The sequence below is a fragment of the Kogia breviceps genome, chromosome 6 (genome assembly GCF_026419965.1).
Source record: "Kogia breviceps isolate mKogBre1 chromosome 6, mKogBre1 haplotype 1, whole genome shotgun sequence".
NCBI classification, from domain to species: domain Eukaryota; kingdom Metazoa; phylum Chordata; class Mammalia; order Artiodactyla; family Physeteridae; genus Kogia; species Kogia breviceps.
This window is the reverse complement of record NC_081315.1, coordinates 25,020,762-25,035,991: the sequence shown is the minus strand read 5'-3', so window position 1 is coordinate 25,035,991 and position 15,230 is coordinate 25,020,762. Positions and strand designations below refer to the sequence as shown.

General features: G+C 37.6%; 1 protein-coding gene across 4 annotated transcripts in view; it reads left to right on the top strand.

The window, feature by feature from the left end:
- The window catches only part of ANAPC10 (anaphase promoting complex subunit 10), a 105,166-nt gene that overhangs the window by 36,786 nt on the left and 53,150 nt on the right, over window positions 1-15,230 (top strand). The window contains exon 5 of one of the 4 annotated variants that reach the window (XM_059067376.2): window positions 9,228-9,329. The exons of the other annotated variants lie outside the window; for them this stretch is intronic. Within the exon in view, the coding sequence (XP_058923359.1) occupies window positions 9,228-9,314 (87 nt within the window). The 3' untranslated portion in view covers window positions 9,315-9,329. Of the gene's footprint in view, window positions 1-9,227; window positions 9,330-15,230 lie in introns of those variants that run through there. 4 annotated transcript variants of the gene reach the window in all.

The window sequence follows — 15,230 nt, the reverse complement described above, 5'->3', positions numbered from 1 at the left end:
AAAGAAAAGAAAATATGTAATATACTCTCTATCTTCCCACCACTGAGGGTAAGCAGTTTTCTTAGGCTTTAACTGGCACATTGACTTATATAAAATAATGATTATAACAAACTGACAACTCCTGTTTTCCCTACTTCTTCCCTGAAATAACATACTTGCTAAATAAGCAAATGAGATTTCATAATAATAAGTACCCTGATTTTTTTCTGTAGGAAAACATCTCTAATTTTATAATAGAAATCAATAAAATAATTATAAAAGAGACTTATAGCCAGTAATTACTGAAATTCTATTTTAGTATATTAGTATATCTACTTATCTGTATTTAGAAAGCAACTTTGAAAGTACATGGATTCTAACTCTGTAAAATGTTTAGACAAAATAGTGTTTTTACTCTTAATTCTTAAAGAATCCCAGTTAAAATAGTCTTATATTCTTTTTTTTTCTTGCGGTACGCGGGCCTCTCACTGTTGCGGCTTCTCCTGTTGCGGAGCGCAGGCTCCGGACGCGCAGGATCAGTGGCCATGGCTCACGGGCCCAGCCGCTCTGCGGCATGTGGGATCTTCCCGGACCGGGGCACGAACCCGTGTCCCCTGCATGGGCAGGGGACAACTGCGCCACCAGGGAAGCCCCATGCTGTCTCTTTTGACACTAACTGTATACAATGATAACTGTGGCCTTTGACTTATTCCCTAATTGCACTTTCTTTGAGATTCATGAGAAAAATGAATAGCCCTTTAAAAAAAAAAGATTGGGGCTTCCCTGGTGGAGCAGTGGTTGAGAGTCCGCCTGCCGATGCAGGGGACACGGCCTCGTGCCCCGGTCCGGGAAGATCCCACATGCCGCGGAGCGGCTGGGTCCGTGAGCCATGGCCTCTGAGCCTGCACGTCCGGAGCCTGTGCTCCACAACGGGAGAAGCCACAGCAGTGAGAGACCCCGTATACCACACACACACACACACACACACACACACACACACACACACTCACTCACAAAGACTGCATCCGTTTTCATTGTCTACTAAGTATTATACTCATTTTATATATAATTGCTAAACCCTCAAAACTTAATCTGAAAGCTTTCTTTTCCTATGTTTTAGGAATTATAGTAAAGAGGTATTACACACAAAACTTGTGTAAGAAACAACTGTGATGCCAGTAGTCTCAAAAGCCTATTTTTAGATCTTCAGACTAATCTTCTAAGAGTCGAATTTCATATATTTTTTAAATTGGGAATTGCTTGAAGACATACATGTTCTTTAGCTATTATAACTATTATACTTTGGCTGCATTATTTTATAAAATTGCTTTTATAGAATTTATCTTTACTATTAATCAATAGGCCTACTTTGAGACACCTAAGAAATTATGAAATTTGCTGTTGTAATTTTGTTAGGAATATTGTTGAGAATGTAGTCTACTATATCATAAAGTGTCCTTTTTGTACATATCCAGAGTAAAGATTTCCTTCAGATCTGAATTCAGGAAAAGCAGTTCGGTTTTTATTTTGCGCACACACACACACACACACACACACACACACACACACAATTCCTCTGCTTAAGAACTTTCAACTTGGGACTTCCAAGGTGGCACAGTGATTAAGAATCTGTCACCAGTGCAGGGCACACGTTTGATCCCTGGTCTGGAAGATCCCACATGCCGTGGAGCAACTAAGCCCATGAGCCACAACTACTGACCCTGTGCTCTAGAGCCCGTGAGCCACAACTACTGAGCCTGCATGCCACAACTACTAAAGCCCACACGCCTAGAGCCCATGCTCCTCAACGAGAGAAGCCACCACAGTGAGAAGCCCATGCACAGCAACGAAGAGTAGCCCCCGCTCGCCACAACTAGAGAAAGCCCCCGCGCAGCAACTAACACCCAGTGCAGCCCCAAATTAATTAATTAATTAATTATTTTAAAAAGAACTTTCAACTTAAGGACTTTGGTAGATATGAAAACCTGCCTGTTGTAAGGGGGCAGTGGGTCCGGAGAGAAGTATGTCAGCTCTGTTAGTTACCAATAGGTGGTATTAGCAGTTCCTTCTATAGTTAAAACTTTGCACATGGGATTAAATGGATTTAATGATAGCTCTTTGGAATCTAATCTGTTTCTAAGTAGAAGAGCCTCCGTACTGTCAGAACCAGTAATGATACTCACTTTGCTTTGACTGCCAGGAACTGTGGAGCCAAATTTGTGACCTACTTATAAACAATTCTATGTATATTTCTGTATCCTAATCTTACCCTTTTGCCATTTATTTAAGAATTTTATGCCGTATTTCTTATCAGCTGCCACAAATCTTTGATAGCTTCCACTTGCACAGGAACAGTATCTGTCAATCACCCTCATGCCTAAGTACCTGGCATGTAGGTGCTCAGTTAATATTTGTGCAATTTTTTTTTCTGCAATGGCACTTGTATTTATTTATTTATTTATTTATTTATTTTTTTACTTGTATTTATTTTAAAGATAGTGTAGGGGCATCTGTTTTAGCTTTGCTTTGCTAAAGAAAAGCTTTCTGGGCAGATTAGTTCTTAAACTGATTCTACCCTGGCAGCCCCACTTTCTGGTGTAAGCATAAGATCTTAGAGAAGATAATGACTAAAGGGAATATAATTTACTTTGGGAGAATCTAGGAGACTTATAACTTGCCTCTTATTCCTGGCCCAGTGGTGATAAGCTCAGGTTAAGTATGATAAAGAAGGCACTTTAGGGAGTAAGAACAGACTGATGAATGAAAAGAACTCTCTGCCTGCCTTCACTCTTCAACCATAGTATTTAGGTAGCTGCGTCACATTTAAGATAATAAAAAGATAAAAATCAAGTCAAAATTATTCTCAGCTAGTTTGTAAAATCTGGTTGTTAAACGTTAGCTTTATCCATTTAAAATTTTTATCATTTCTCTGTGGAATAATAGTGAAAGGCATTGAGAGATGTTCCTGGCTTTAAATTACTTATTTTGAATGAAGAGTTGCCTTATGTTGAGAGAGAATTGTTGAATGCTAATATGGAATTCAAATTTGAAAATTTTCTGTTGACTAAGATCAGGATTATCTGTAGCATGGAATTACCATGACTCACTGAACTCCATTTAACCTGAAGTCATAGTCATTTGAAACTTGCTGTATTCCCCCAGAGTCATATTGTACTTGCCCTTGAACGCATAGTTCTCTAACCTTGGCTTACAGGGGCAAAAACCCAGTCTGTTTCGTAAGCTGTAGTCTGGGTTTTAAATATTGTATTTAAAGTGGGACAGAAGGATGAGACTTAAGCCAGAGAAAGGAACATGTTTCTAGGTTGTCTTTGCCACATGCTGCTTTAATTGCAGGTTTTGGAGTCTGTCAGATCAGAGTTGAAATCTTGGTACTATTATTCTTTATTTTGTAATATAGGGCATTTTCTCTGTCCTTTTGGAGCCTCTGTTTGTTTACTTAAAAAATGAGAATCACAATCTTGTTTGGGTGGTGGTGAAGATTAAATGAGATAAGCTGTGTAAAAATATCTGCAACATAGCAAATACTTAGTAAGTTTCTCAGTCAATGTAAGTTTATGTCCTTCCATCCTCCTTTTTTCCTTAAGTTTTGTAATGGTTGCTTGCTTTATCCTTACTCATGCAAGATTGCAGAAGGTTAGAAAGTGCTAGATAAATGTGTCTTGTCTTTATTAAGGCATGTGATAGTAATGGAGAGTAGATAGGTTGTCTTGCATTCAGTTCCTCAGATCTAAACGTGAAGGATTGCTTTTTAAAAATTTAATGTTGATATTTGGCATTTCAGTATCAGTAGTCCACAGTTGGATAGAGCATATACATCCCATGCAGGTTTTCTAGTTGTTGTTGTTGTTGTTTTTAAAACCTTAATGAAATTTCCATTGGCATTGGATTAAACATACAGATTTAATCCTTTGAAACAAGAGCACCAGTGGCATTATTTTGTGACTTTAGTAAGGGAATAGTTTAGCAGTTTTAATCTTTCGGATATAATCCAGTTAATATCTGTTGGATCACATGTTGGACCATTGTGTCAAAATATTGGATCTTTTTTTACTAAGGTAACACCTCAGTAACGTGGATACTTCCTTCGATTTTTTTTTTTTTTTTTTCCGTTACGCGGGCCTCTCACTGTTGTGGCCTATCCCGTTGGGAGCACAGGCTCCGGACGCGCAGGCTCAGCGGCCATGGCTCACAGGCCCAGCCGCTCCGCGGCATGTGGGATCTTCCTGGACCAGGGCACAAACCCGCCTCCCCTGCATCGACAGGCGGACTGTCAACCACTGCGCCACCAGGGAAGCCCCTTCCTTCGATTTAGTACTCTGTTCTTGAAATTTTTTGTGCTTATGAGATTTATTTTGATATATTTAAAAAATAAGCAAAGCTGACTTCATACTGATGACTCTGAATTCTGCTTCTCAATCTTTATACTTTCTCTGGAGGATGTATTCTTCTGAATTAATATAATATTTATAGTAATACGTTTATAGAGTAGGGGGTATAAACAGTCATTTAAAAAAAATTATTTATGTACATCTTAACTGCCACAACTTTTAGCCAAACCAGTATTTTCATAAAGGTTTTTCTATCCCGATTGCACAAATATTTTTACAGACATTTCCACTAGGCAGTGAATGAAGCCCTGAGAGTCACTCTAGCCAGTCTGAAGGCACCCAGAGCAGAGAATTTGAGGGCAGTATTTGAGTTTTGGAAATGCACACTGTGCTCTTCTTGGTAGGCGTTTGCTTTTAGGGCAGTTTGGCCTAACAGTTGAATGAATTGCTTCTGTTTAAAATTTGTAAAGCAAAACCTAGAGATAATCACAATACAATTTTTGCTAGAACATATTTTAAATTGACTCACTAGATCAGATAGTTTAAAAATTACTTTATGGAAAAATTATTTAAAACTTATTTTAAAAATCCTTCTTTGCAAAAAATTGATACGTGGTGTTAAGATAGCTTTTCACTTCTTTGTGGCCCAGCATAACAGACAATACTTTTGGCTTAGAAACTGGGAGTATTGGGTGTGACAGTTTGGATGAGTTTGTGTGTATGAGCAGGTAATAAATATATGGGCGCAGGCCTGTGTGTGGAAGATCCCATGTACATTCATATATGTGAGAGTACATTTGGGTTGGAAGTGAAATGAAAAAAACTGGAGTATTGTCTTACTGTTAATAAAACTTTAGTGTTGATATAATTAAGTGGATACCAGACACCGGTATTCATTCATTCATCTTCTTCTAGTTGCTGCTCAGTAATAATTGGGCATCATTCTTTTACAAGATAGTTTTGAAGCTTGAAAGTACTCTATGGTCAAGTTATTACAAGGTGATACTGTGAGATGATGGGGGATTATCTCATATTTCTTAGGCCGAGTGATGTTGAAAGACCGCACTTTGGCAAACTAGACACATCTGGTTTCATATCTCAGTTTTGCCACTTACTAGTTTCCTCATGCATAGAATAGGGATAACGATGCTTTTTCATTGGGTTCCTGAGACAATTAAGTAAGATAAAGTTTGCAAAGTACTTATTCATATTGCCTGTCACAAAGCAAACACCCAATGATGCAAATTCTCTTTTGTGTTTTTTAAAAATAATATCTGACAGCATAAAGATTTTTTGAATATTTGAAGTAAAATACAGATTCATTTCCACAAAAGCTTCTGGCGGAGTAGTAGTGCTTTCTGCATCTTGGGAGAAATCTTGATAAGAGTACTGGATATTGCATATTAAAGGGTTGTCATATTCTTTATTTCATTGTATAAACCATATAAGCAAATGTAGACATAATAGCTGATTATTGTTTTTTAAAAAGCTTCAACATTTTTATGATAAACTTCCATAAAATAGAAATTACTCTATGTAATTTGTATATCATAATTTACAAATCAATTCAATTTGAGGCAAATGTAGAGTTTCTATCAGATATTAACCACCAGTTTGGAGAAAATGACATTACTATGGCACGTTATTAAGATAAACTTAAAATCCCATTAGATACCAGTATTGTCATGTTTCTGAGGTTAATTGGGTGCATTCAGTTATAGGTTATGAATGGTCCCACTTGAATAATCCACCAAGCTATCAGGCAGAAAGACCAATAGTTGACGGGACTAATTGACCTTGTCTGTATAATAGAAACACTTACAAATACAATTCTCTTTGCCAACAACATTGCAAATGAAAACCCCAGAAGAAACTGTTATGTCCTGTAACTGTCCTGGAATGCTGTGATTCAGTTAGCAGATTGTGGATGGAGGTGGGTCATGGTGGGTGGGAGTTGGGGAGATGGGGGATGTAAAGGATAGGAGGGAGAATTTCGGAGGGAAATTAATTAGGCAAATGTTAGAGAGAAACACACAGTTTTAAAATGATTTTAACCATCTTGAATCTCTAAAAAATAGTGTCATTGAATTTCTATGAAAGTAGTGTCTTTTAAGTTGTTTTTTTCCACCCTTCTTCTGTATCTCTAGCTGTTTTGTACAAATTTGATAGTCATTATTGCAGTGAGTTCTTTTCTGAACAGTAAGAACACATCTTTGACAAAGCACAGGGCTGTAATGAGGATGAAACATATTTGCCATCCTACAGTCTTGCTTTATTTAAATACTTTACCAATATAAGATGGATATTATCTTATATCCTTGATTCTAAAATAGCTTTCTGTTTTTGTTTGTTTGTGTTTTTGGTACAGGTTTGGATTTGTGCCAGAGTGGGGGAAGGGAGGAATGTTGGGAAGAGACACAGAATGAGAAAGAACACTCATTCCATGACAAATTTTGACGATTTGGTTTTCCATCTCTCTCTCTTTTCTTTTTTGGGGGGCGGGTAATGATAAAGACCATGTATTTTATTAAAGAGCCCCCAAAGCAATATATCAGTCTTTCTTAAAGAATGCAAGTGTTTTCAAATGCTTTAAGAAACTTAGTGAACCAATTAAAGACCAACCTTGGTCTTTAAAGGAATAAAAAAACTTGAGCTTAAAACTCATTTTGGGTAATATGGATTTCCAGAATCAGCTCTGAGAAATTGTGTGGCAGATATCAGCCTTCATTGTAATATTGTAGGAGGGTGATGACAGTCCTGTTTCATTTTCCTTTTTAAAAAAAGACACCTTTTACATTGTAAGAAAAAGATAGTCAAAATGTTAAGTGGGCTTCAAAAATAGTAATAAAAAAAGATTTATAATGGAAAAGAATTGGTGGTATATTTCACCTAGAGTAAGAAAGACAATGTGTAATAAGGGATTTTGTGGTTTTACAGCTCAGTGCATGTGTTTGAAAGCTGTTCTCTCAGCAACGTGGGTGGCAGGTTATGCTACCATATAATGTATTGTAGTTGGCTCTCCACACTTGTCAGGGTTAGTGTTCAACCACTCGGAAAATTTTCCCATTGTTCTATCATGTGAACCAAGACTAGTGTTGAATTCCCAATAACTTACAAAAAAAAAAGGTTTAATTAGAAAGTTTGGAATTTGATTACATCTTATTGTTTTAATACAGTGCTATATATTTTAGTATTTTATTTAGTATTGCATTTATTTTTCAGGCAGAAAATATCAAAATTAAAACCTCATCTTATTCTTTTTTTAAAATAGATTTAACAGAAATTTGTATACTGAATCTTGCCCCTTTTTTCTGTCTTAACACTCTATTTCCATCTTAAGCATTTTGCTTTAGATGGACCATGGCTCTTGGCAGCTAGTGCATTTTTAGCAAATAATACTGTTTCTAGTAAGAGTTGCAGGGAAGAAAAAAAAAAAAAAACTTAGTGTGAGGTCCTTGTAAACTGAACCTTTGGAACATTACTTTATTTCTCTTTTCCCCCCTTTTGTGCTTCTTCTCTATTTGTGTAATGGTTATAAATTACATCCTTTGAAAAGAAGAATGAAAAATATTTTGTTATTTTCATAGTTGATTTTTTTCTTTACCTATTATTTTAAAAATACACAGAGAAATAAGCAATTATGGTATTGAAATTCCATTGTGCCAGCACCTCCAGAGCATAATCCAAAAAAAATAGAAAACCGCCTGCTGGGTTGTCTGCAGTATGCTTGTGTGAACATCAGTGTCTGCTGTTCACACGTCACTTTTTTACTGAAAGTTCCTCTCGGAATAAAGACTCTGTGTTTTCTGAGTGTAGTGAAACATTTGTTGGTCCTTAGGTTTTAAATTTGTGAGGAATTCTGTTTGTAGGCTAAGTTGTCATAGATGTATATTACACGACTGTTACTGGCACATCAAGAAGTAGAGAAAAGACTTGTAGCTTTATATACTATAAAATAATAAAAAACTTTAAATGAAATTATAAAGTATTAAAGGTGAGAAATAATGAGCTTTTGTTGAAGATATATATGAAGGATTGATTTAAATATTGACTTTTGCCCTCTAAAATCTATTTTATTTATAAAGTAAAGTGTATCTTGGCTAGATGAATATAAAAATATCATAAATTTGTCCTATACTTCAGGACAAATTCAGATATTTGAAATTCAGATACTTAAATATGATGGATCCTTTACAATATTGAGTTAGTAAAATTTTTGAAGTGACCCTATGTAATTAATCAAGGAATGTATTAGAAAGTATATTTTTGGATCCTTAGGTTAATTCTTTCACTTTTAATCTTATTCACTTCATTCATTTTTATTCTTGTTATGCTGTTGGGTATCTTATTAGACATAGACAGCAAATTTACAAAATGTAATCCAGTGTGTTGACAGCCTCAACCTTTCACTCAGACTCATAAAATATCAAAAAGAGAAAGCATTTACCAGATAATAGGGAACTTCAGGTTTACATTTCGTGAAATGGAAGTTGATGCCCACAGTCTACCATAAGGTTTATCTGAATCATTCAGTGTAGTTTGTTTTTTCTTAGAAACCTCCCATGTAGAAGTTAGTAAAGGAGTAAATATACACATGTTTTGGCTGAAACTGAATTTTTATCCATTTCAACTATTTTTCATTGAGAGAGAATTTCAGGTTGGTTTGCCTCTGAATTTCACTCTGAGTTTCTTCATCAATTAAAATGAACTTTTACATTTTACAATAATTGTATGAGCCTTTTAATTATTGTTTCTTCTGATTATTACAATGAGATTACTGTCTATCTGAGATCAGTTATTACATTTAGTCAATAGGTTCAGTAAACAGTGATGCTCGCTAATCTCTCACATGTTCTCCTCAATTTGCTTATTACTTAGTTGTCTTAACCTTTCTTTCAGTCCTGTAGATGGAAGAGATTGTCATCTAAACAAGATACTTCTCACACATGCCTCCAGGAAAGGGGAGTAAAAGCACCAAGTCCTTAACATACTAGTTTTCTAAGGGCCTAAGACGCCTGAGTCTCCTGATTGCCACGGGGCAGCCTGGCACGCTGCCATTTCCCCACTGGGCTGTTTGTTGGTGCTTGTGAATAGAACAGAAATTGTCTTTGCTTTTTCTACTCAGTTGTCACTGATTGCAGTTTTAGGAAACTAGTTAGCATTTTTCTTAAAATGATAGTAATTCAAGCCCAGGTGAAGTCAAACTTCATAATGTCTAAGCAACAAGCAGTAGAGTTAGTTCAATGCTTTTAAAATTCATGTAAAATAAAATTCATTACTTCTTACTCCATAATATTCATTTTGTATAATCCACCTTAACCATTCAGACAGATGTTCTAGATTTGGATAAACAATTTGAAAGTAAATTATAAGGTGGTTCTTTTTTGTACTTTTTGTACTTTTGTAAACAGAATCTGTTATATATATGAATTATAGGACCAATGGAAATCACAGACCTTGCAAGCAAAGAGTGTGTGGGACTACTTCAGTTGTTTTGAAAACCTGTTATTGAGAACACTAGAGATGTTTGCCTTTTAATTTCCACTATAACTGGAGGTGTATATTGGGTTTTCACCTCTGCCTGGACCTATAACAAGAACTTCATTTGTTCCCAATGTCATGCTTTACCTCTAGGCACCGTAACTAATAGGAAACAATGAGTATTGTGGGACTTTCACAGAGTTGAGTTACTTTCTTCTTTTCCTCCCAATCCCCTTCAGAGTTCCACATCTCTTTAAGGCATATGTATTTCAGTTACACTTGAACTGCGAATATTATTCACTTGTACTCATCTCAGAATATTTTTTTGCCTTATTTTTTATTCCAAAGAGACTTATGTCAAGATTACTTCTGTAATGTTCAGAGTTTTGGCAGGGAAATTACTTTCAAGTCCTGGCTTCATCCTTCACCAGCTAGGTGACCCTCGGCAAATTATATAACCTCTCTATGAACTTCAGGTTCCTCAGCTGTAAACTAGGGCTGTGGTGTTGGGATGATTAAAACAAGTGTCAGTTAAGTGCCTTGCACATGGTAGCAGCTCACTAAATGGTAGCTGAAAGGAGCAAAGCCTTGAAAATTGGTGATGTTTTCATAGGCTGTAAAAGCATGTGCTTTTCTATAGAATCTCATGAAATTGGGAGTTTCAGCTGTATATAGCTATTGGATATACATTTATATCTTTTCTTTTCTTTTTTTTTTTTGTGGTACGCGGGCCTCTCACTGCTGTGGCCTCTCCCCTTGCGGAGCACAGGCTCCAGACACGCAGGCTCAGCGGCCATGGCTCACGGGCCCAGCCGTTCCGCGGCATGTGGGATCTTCCCGGACCGGGGCACGAACCCGTGTCCCCTGCATCGGCAGGCGGACTCTCAACCACTGCGCCACCAGGGAAGCCCCATTTATATCTTTGGGTTGATAAAGATCCAGGAGCATGAGGTTTGGAGTCCTCTGTTGGGGTTTGAGTTCCTGTTCTGCCACTTAACTCTGAACCTTGGAAAGTTAGTTTCTCTGGGCCTCAGATTTCTTGTGTATAAAAGGAAGATGAAAATAGTGAACTCATAGGGCTATTGCAAGGCTGGAATGACTCAGTACCTGTAAAATTCTTAAAACAATGCCTGGCAAAGAGTAAGTGCTCCAAACATGTTATTTGCTGTTAACTGTTATTATCTCATAGAAGAGGAAAGGTCACAAAGCCAGAAAACTTGAATGGAGTCAGCCTTAATTAATGGATGTCTCTTTCATTCACTCCTAAATAATTCCCATTGCCTTGTTTTCCAGTCCCTTTCAGAGCTTCATATCTCTTTAAAGTGTATTTAGGATTATATTGCATTCAGAATTCTACTTTTTAGTCATTACCTCCATAGAATTGTGATATCCTTGCAGTAAAAGTCTTTACATGTGTCTTGATCAAAAAGTATTTGTTGGGCTTCCCTGGTGGCGCAGTGGTTGAGAGTCCGCCTGCCGACGCAGGGGACACGGGTTTGTGCCCCGGTCTGGGAAGATCCCACATGCCGCGGAGTGGCTGGGCCCGTGAGCCATGGCCACTGAGCCTGCGCGTCTGGAGCCTACAACGGGAGAGGCCACGGCGGTGAGAGGCCCGCGTACCACAAAAAAAAAAAAAAAAAAAAAGTATTTATTGAGTTTATCACCTGCTTCTTATAGGTCTTGCCTTAGTTAGCTTTTTAACAGTCCTTCTGAAGGCAGCTTGATTGTGAAAAGACTTTTTGAAGCCTTTATTGAGATACTAAAACATCTTTTTTCTTATTTATTTATATATATACTTATTTATTATTTATTTCCTGCTTTGAGATAGTATTGACATATATGTAAATTTAAGTGTACAGTGTGATGATTTGATACACACACACACATATATACAGTGAAATGATTACCATAATAAAGATAGTTGACACCTCCATCCCCTCACATAATTACCATTTTGTGTGTGTGGTAATAACATTTAAGATCTAGTCTGCTAACAACTTTTAAGTATATAATACAGTATTGTTAATTCTAGTCACTGTGCTGGACTAGCTTCCCAGCAGTTATTCATTTTATAGCTGGAAGTTTGTTTCTTTTAGCCAACATCTCCCCAGTTCCTTCACCCCCAGCCCCTGGCAATCACCATTGTAACTCCTTGTTTCAATGAGTGTGGCATTTTTACATTCCACATGAGAACATACTGTATTTGTATTTCTCTGAACTATTTTTTAAAAGGTAATTGGGTCTCCATGTATCCTGCTTCGATTGGATTTTTTAAATAAGCCATTATTCACTTAGTGGTTAAATGATTTACATAAAAAGTATTTCATAGTGATTCTTTGGTATCTTAAATTGCTGATTCCCCCATCTCTTTTCCAGTGTTTTGTAATCCAGCAGTAGGCCGTCAGACAGCCTTCTCCTTAGATGTAATTCTGCCATGTATACTTAAAGGCTATCTTTAACCTTTCCTTGTTGTGAGTTTATTTACTATTAAGATTTATGGTGATAGGATGACAGTATACGTTTTAAATTTGCTGTACCTTAAAAATCACTCATGTATGTGAAAAGTCTAAATTTGTAAGTGTTTACATAAGGTTTTATCATATCTACTATGCATACAAATTCAGTTTCTCATTTTTGTTCTAGGATAAAAGATAAACGAATATAAAATGTAAATGAAATATGCATTTGTTGATTTTAGAGCTCATTTAATAGCAAATCATAATTTACTTGGAAGCTCAAATATTGGGAAAAAGCTAAGCCTCATATGTGGCAGGAGGGGTACTGCAAGTGTATGCTGGTGTTGCTGCAATTGTTTCCGTTGGATGCTTAGTGCTGTCTCCTCCCCAAAGTCCATAAAGCACACATGTAGTTTATGTGTGTATATAACCTGTCCAATGTAAGAAATTGAACTTTATGAGCATCCCAGAGCTGGGAGTATACCTCCTCCCTTCCCTATCACAGGCCTTTCCGTACCTTTTAAAGGTCACCACTCCTAACCTTTTATGATAATTTTCTTAGTTTTTTAAAAAAGAGTTTTACCACCCTTGCATGCATCCCTAAGCAATAGATTAGTGCCTATTTTTGAACACTAAATGGTTTAGACTTGGTATCATCAGATTTCTCCCTTCCTCCTCCTTATTTTTTTTTCCAACTTGATGAGTCTTATTCTTTAATTTTCAGTTCTACTAACTAACTTTAACTTTTTTTCAGTTTAACTTTTCAGTTTAATTTTTTAAGTTTAAGTGTATCTTTGCTACAGTAAAGTATGTACATAGGTTGAAAGTCTGAAAGGACCGCAACAGCACTTCTCTCTCTGTTCCACACCCCCATCCTGTTCCTCGGGAGCAGTTCTCTTATTCTTAGTTATTTTAGCCATTTGGGGGGTTCTTTTTGGTATTTGCTTTCATATTTCTCCATGACATATGTTCATGGATAGCTATAGTAGTTATGTGCAGTTCTACGTAGCATGTGTGCACATATCTATAGACATGATCTAATGATGTCTTACTATGAAATATCAGGATTTAGCCCTATAATCCTGTTTCTTCTCTTATATACTTCTCTTCATCTTCCTAGTATAGTTTTTCATGCTACTTGCTAAATTATTTCACATGTTTTCACTGTCATCACCATGTATTGTTTTTATACCTGAGTCATGCTTTAAATTTCCTTTTCAGGCATAATTTTGTTTTCCTAGAATTAATGATTGCCTCATTTTTTCCTGAATTTAAAAAATGTTATCAGTTACTGATATATCCCTAAGTTATCTGAGGAATCTATCAAAAACCTCTGGAAACATACATACTCTTTCAGTTTCACATTTTTTTCATGGAAACACCCCTCCTGGACCTTCAGCCCAGCTACTGTGTCGTTGTGTCAGTGGAAGTTCATTCGGGGAAGCAGAGCACTAGTGTGTGTGTTGGGTGGGCGGGGACTGGTATATAGTAAGAGATTTGTTTCAAGGATTTTGCGTTACACGAGTAGGAGTTGGTTAAATAAATTCTATAAGGCTGGTTGTTTTCACGTCTGATGCCGGAGCTTGACACCCACGGGGCAAGGAGTCAAAAGTGAAGATGGATGTGTAGCGGTGAAGGGCAAGGGCAAGCTGGAACCCAGGAGCACCAATTTGAGGAACTGGGATCCACATCAGTTCTCACTGCCTCCCACCTTGTGATGCCAGCGTCCTGCAGAAAGAGCTAATACCCTTTGCCGTGGAGCAGACACATACCTGGCCTGGGAGTCAGAGAAGCTGCAGGAGGACCCAGGGGAAGATGGAGCAATTGTAGGCCTGGCTGCTGCCCCATGACAGTGGGGTGTGCCAGCAGATAGTGACAACTTGTGTGATCACTAGTTTGGGGATCTACAAAACTTGTGGAATCACCTACATCAAAGCACAGAATGGCTGCTGCTTCACACCTTCTAAATCTTGCATGCAAATATCTCTTCTGTCTCACCTTACCAGAAACATGCCAGGAAGGGAATTCTGGGAAATGTAGTTTAGGTTAGCCTAGTTGGCACGTTACAGAGCCACCACAGATGGCCTTGAGAATGTTCCTCTCAGATCTCTGACCGCGGGGAGTAACTGACTGATGGCCCCAGCTGCTGCTTTCTGGTATCCATCATCACGTCTGTGCCCCCAGCCAGTGAGTGAGCACAGCAGGGGTATTAGCGGAGGCTCATTCCTGGGGACTCTGGAGTCTTCTGTCAGGCAGCCGTGGCTTAAGGATTTCTTGACAGCCTTGCCAAACTTTCCCTAGACTGCACTGCAGTCTAACACATACACCCCCCCTCCTTCCTTCCCGTCTCCTTCTCCTGGGCCCAGACCTGCGTGGTGTCTGACAGCTCTTCCAGCCTCCCCTGGCTCCCTCCCCATTTTCTTTCACAGATGTTTCCTTTAATAAATTTCTTGTATATCTGTTCATGTCTTGGTGTCTCTTCGGAGGACTTGGACTAACAGCCATCTTCTTAAGACATCCCTTCAACATCATCTTGGGAATTTCCTTCACTTTCTTCTTTGGTAGATTCCTTTTTCCCTGGATCCCATGTCTTCATCTTTCTTGATTTACTTCCTCTTTTGGTGAAATGCATCCTCCACATGGAAGGTAAAAATGTTGAAACCTTGCATGACTGAAACCTTTATTTTAATCTCACCCTTGAGGGATGATTTGGCTGGGTATGGAATTCTTGTTTGGAAATAATTTTTCATCAGAATTTTAAGCACATTCTCCATTGCCTCATAGTTTTCTGTGTAAATGTTGAGAAATACAATGCCACTTTTGATTACTGATGCTTTGCATGTGACCTATTGTATTCTGCAGAGGCTTTGAAAATCTCTGTACCTTTGATGTTCGGAAATTTTATGATGGCTATGCCATGGTGTGTGTGTGTGTGTGTGTGTGTGTGTGTGTGTGTGTGTGTGTG